Raw genomic sequence first — 5,310 nt, 5'->3', positions numbered from 1 at the left:
AAAAAAAACTTGGTCATTTGATTAAAAAATGCTATGAAAACTAGAAAGTAGTCTGGCAAAATTTAGACTTAGATTGACACCTTAAACTATATTTTACAATACATTTTAAATGTATACATGACCTTGGTATTAAAGATCATTTTATTTAAAAATTAGAATAGTTGCAGATATATACTTCACAGCTATGGGTAGGAAATATATTCTTAACTAAATAAGAGATAGAGGCAATTACAACAGATAAAATTGATAACTTTGATTTACTTGAAAATGCAAACTTCTGCACAGAGAAAATTAATGCATCAGTAGTCAAATTGGAAAAACTTAGTATCATATTTCTCTGATAAGGGTTTGGTATCTAAGATATATACACAATTAATAAACATATGTGAGACTAATAGTCATACACCAATAGACAAAATGTCTAAGGATATGAACATACAATTCTCTAAGAAAAAATTGCAAATTATTCACACCCACATGAAAGAATGCTCCAGATCCCTAATAATAAGATAAATTCAAATAAAAACAATTCTGAGGTTTCACTTCATACCATTCAGATTGGCAAAAATGACAAAAAACAACAATGGTCAGTGTTAGAAGGGTTGTAGAAGGACAGACACCATAATACATTGTTGGTGGAACTGTCAAATCGTACAACTATTTTAGCAAACAATTTGGAATTATGCAAATAAAGTGACTAAAATGTCCATACCCTTTGAATTATAGGCTCCATTACTGGGCTTATACCCCACGGAAGCTATCAGTAAGAAGAAAGCCCCCACATACTATAAAATATTTATGGCAGCACTTTTTGTCATAGATAAAAATTGGAAACAAAGTACATGCCCATCAATTGGGGAAAGGTTAAAAAAAAAGTATATAATGGAATATTCCTGTGCTGTAAGAAGTGAATTGTGTAATGAATAAAGAGACACGTGGAAAGATATATAGGAACTGATGCAAGTGAAGTAGTCAGCCAACAAAATGCTATACACAGTATATACAACAATGTAAGGGGAAACAACAACTACACATCTAAAAAAAATCTAAAGTGATTCTAACACAATTACAAAGATCAACGAGGAGTAAATTAAAGAAGACACTTTCAGCTTACCCTCTTGTGGAGGGAGAGGGCTACAGGTACTATACATTGCACATATTTTCAGACTTTTTCTTTGTATTAATCAGATTTGCTGATTTTTTTCTCTTCTAAAGAATATTATTAGTCATGTGGGGTAGCTCTCTGGGAGGGGGAGAGGAAGGGATACTTGGGATAGCTATGCTTATATAAGAAACAGAAAAAAATCAAAATATGAAAGATGTTTCAGAGAAACATGGGAAGACTTGTATGAATTGATGCAAACTGAAATGAAGAGAACTAGGAAAATAATTGCACAGTAACAATAGACAAAACAAAAAAGACAAACAACTTTGAAAGACTTAGAATCTTATCAACAGTCTGACCAACCACAATTCCAGAGGAATCATTATGAAAGGTGCTACTCACTTTCAGATAGAGATGATAGACTCAGTGTGTATTGAGACATTTTGGGGGGGTCAGAGAACCTGCTTCTTTGGGAATTTGTAATGATTGAGTTAAAAACAAAACACCAAGATAAAGTATTCATGTTCTTTGACCACATATCTTATTGGGGAAGAGTTCTTGGTCTTATATATTTTTCTTATTTTCCTATATGTTTTGGACCCTAAATTTTCCTGGAGATACTTGATGTAAAGAAATTTTCCCTGAATTACTTTATGTGTAGATGTATGTTTCTGCTTTATATTTTTAATTGATTATGCTATTTGACCTTTCCACTGACATCTTCTCCAAGTTCTAAAAGACTATGCCAGTATAGCCTAAGTTCTTTGCATTGTGACAAGACCGTTCATTAAGAATTCTATTATGGGGGGCAGCTAGGTGGCGCAGTGGATAGAGCACCAGCCCTGGAGTCAGGAGGACCTGAGTTCAAATCTGGTCTCGGACCAGACACTTGACACTTACTGGCTGTGTGACCCTGGGCAAGTCACTTAATCCCAATTGCCTCACCAAAAAACAAAACAAAGAAAAAAAAAGAATTCTATTATCTTGGGGCAGCTAGGTGGCACAGTGGATAGAGCTCCCGCGTTGGAGTCAGGAGGACCTGAGTTTAAGTTCCGCCTCAGACACATAACACTTACTAGCTGTGTGACCCTGGGCAAGTCACTTAACCCCATTGCTTCATCAAAAAAAAAAAAAAAGAATTCTATTATCTTAATCTGGAGAGACTTATTATTGAAAAGTTTGTCATTAGGTAAAGAATAATTTTGGCCACAGGAATGAAATGAAAGAACCTATTCATGTGTTGAGAGAATGCTTTGTTGGTTGAGGAAATATGTATAGTGAATATGGGTGATATGATAGATTTTACAGAAATTATAGATTTTTGAAATATTGGATTAGATTATTTGACCATTATTTCTGTAATGCCACTTTAATGATCTACATGTTCTCTTTTTTTATTTTTTATTTTCAGAGGTTTGGGAGGAGAACTAATGAGACAATCAGGTAGGTTTCAAATGACACGAAATGGTGGGTTGTGTTTCTTTTTTCTTACTAACTCCGAATATAAAAACATCCTAAATGATGATACATAGTTTTTTGGCTTGCCAGGGAAAATGAGCTTTTTTGTCATCAAATAAAACAGCATTATAATTGAATTCTATTTCTCCTTTACATTGGATTTGTGTGGCACTGTGGTTATGCAGTATTGTTTATGCTTTCAAATAGAACACTTTGTTTTACTGAACTCTTTTTTCTTCCTTTGAAATCTTTGTTATAGCAGAAGGTGTGCTGGGTACTTGAGTAGAGGTTGAGGAAGAATATATTTGGGAATAAATTTAATATTAAATCCAAAGGCAAAACAAAAAAGCAAAACAAAAAGTATATTAAATCCAGAAACAAAACATTAGGATGAACCAACAGTTTACAGTAGACTCATTTGCATTCTGGTCTTGGTTCTTATTTTTTGATCATCTGATTTTTTTATTGCCCATGTGATTCGAAAGAATCCATTATATACAAGTTGAAATGTAGCCATTAAAAATAGATAAGAGTTTCACTGTGGGAGAGATTTTTATTTAATTCATATACACGGTTCTGGGTTTTTCTAAATGTGTTTGTAGTTATCAAAGATCACACAATAGTAACTTTTTTTTTTTGGCTGGTACAATATCAGGAAATGAACTCTTTCAAATAACTGAATTTTCTAGATAAAAATTTCACTTTCTAAGCATCAGTAATATTATTATTTTAATTTTTATTGTACATTATTGAATGTAGAATTGAATGAAATCTCAGAAGTCCAAAACATATCTGAGCAGGAACTCCCTGTATAACTTTCACTTGAGATTAATACAATAAATGAAATCTTGAGATTTAGTCACAAAGGAAAAGTTTGAAAATAAAAATTGCATGCAACTGATAAAAATAAGTGCTGTTTTGACAAAGGCTAACAAAATAAATCACCAACCAATCTTATTGAGAAAAAGAAAGAAGAAAATCAGATTGCAATAATGATGATGATAATGATAATAGGTATCATCTATGTAGTGCTTACTACATCCCAGGCACTATACTTAAGAACTTTACTATTATTATCTCATTTTATCCTCATAACAACTGTGAGAGGTAGGTGCTATTATTATCCCCATTTACAGATGAGGAAACTGAGGTAAACAAAGGTTAAGTGACTTGCCCAGCACCACACAGTTAGTAAGTGTTTGAGGCTGGATTTGAACTCAGGGGTTCCTGATTCCAGACCAGGTGTTTTATCTACTGTATCACCTAGCTCTCCCCCCACCCCCAAGGTGAATTTACCACAGAGAAGAAAAAGAATTATCTGAGGCTAATATATATAATTGTATATGAACTAACTTGAGAATTCAAAGGAAATCAATTAATGCCAACAAAAATATAGAATGACAGAACTGAAAAAACAAGAAAAAAGTTTTACCCTCTTTAAGAAAAAAGAAATAGTTCTCCAAGCGTTTATCAAACAACTAGTATTTGCTAGGTATCTTACAAGGTACTGAGGACATTAAAATAAAAATATGAAACAATGATATGTAACTATTCCTGCTCTTAAAGAGCAGCTCTTCGAAATTCTTTTGGAGGAAAAACAGATTGTCTGTCTGTCTACCTACCTATCTATCTATCTGTCCATCTATCTCTTTGTCTTTATTACTGGAGATTGGTTGACTCAAGGAATAAAGGCTTAGACTATTCACATTAGTTCCTCAGTTAACGTGTACAGATAAAATATTGTTGTGAATGACACTAAAAGCTGAAAGAGTTGTAGAATTTGAACTGAATTTTGATCAAAACAAGGAGACTGAGAGGCAGAGGTCATAATGGAATGCATTCTAGTCATGTGTAACAGCCTTTTCAAAGGTACACAGATGACAGAGGAAAGGTTGTGTATGAGAACAAGAGAATAGAATGCAGGAAAGGGAATAATTGATAACAGGTTTGGAAGGGTAGCTTGGGACCAGGTTGTACAACACTTTAAAATCCTATCTTTTTTTTTAAGGCAATTGGGGTTAAGTGACTTGCCCAGAGTCACACAGCTAGTAAGTGGCAACTGTTTGGTCTGAGGCCAGATTTGAACTCAGATCTTCCTGATTTCAGGGCCGGTGCTCTATCCACTGTACCATCTAGCTGCCCCAAGACTTTAAAATCCAAACAGGAATGTTTATATTTGATCCTAAAAGCAATAGCGATCTGTAGTTTATTGAGTAGAAGAATGACATAATTAGACCTATGTTTTAGGAAAATAACTGTGGCATCTCTGTGGAGGGTACATTGGTATGGAGAAAGTTTAAAACCACATGACCAGTTAGGAAGCTATTGAAATCCAGGTAAGAAGTAATAAGGGCTTGAACTTGGGTAATGCCTATGTGAGTAGATAGAAGGGGAAAGATGTGAGAAATACTGTGGAGGTAAATGTGATAAGATTGGCCATAGTTGGTGTATGTAGGGTAAGAGTTGATAATGCTTAGGTTGTCAGCCTCAGTGACTGGAAGGATATGTAAATTTTAAAAATTCATGACTATGTGATGTGGTTTAGGGGTTCAGGGGTGCTGGGACCTCAAAATCACAACATGCAGATACTGCCCAAAAGAATTCGACCCAAGCCTTCTTTCAGCCAAAGACAAGGTTTATTAGAACATCCATCATATTGGGCAGATTCTTAAGGAGTCTGAACATTAGTAAGCTCTAGGCTAGTGAAATGGACGGGCCGAGAGTAACCAGACACACGCCAAATTAGA

At 34.3% G+C, this 5,310-nt stretch overlaps 1 protein-coding gene across 1 annotated transcript in view; it reads left to right on the top strand.

Moving 5' to 3' along the window:
* The window catches only part of TBCD (tubulin folding cofactor D), a 445,631-nt gene that overhangs the window by 280,847 nt on the left and 159,474 nt on the right, over positions 1-5,310 (top strand). Inside the window, exon 21 of the mRNA XM_027840857.1 lies at positions 2,519-2,548. Coding sequence (XP_027696658.1) covers positions 2,519-2,548 — 30 coding nt within the window. The remainder of the gene's footprint in view (positions 1-2,518; positions 2,549-5,310) is intronic.

The sequence above is a fragment of the Vombatus ursinus genome, unplaced genomic scaffold (assembly GCF_900497805.2).
Source record: "Vombatus ursinus unplaced genomic scaffold, bare-nosed wombat genome assembly UNPS02004704.1, whole genome shotgun sequence".
NCBI lineage: Eukaryota > Metazoa > Chordata > Mammalia > Diprotodontia > Vombatidae > Vombatus > Vombatus ursinus.
This window is presented reverse-complemented; position numbering and strand designations above follow the sequence as displayed.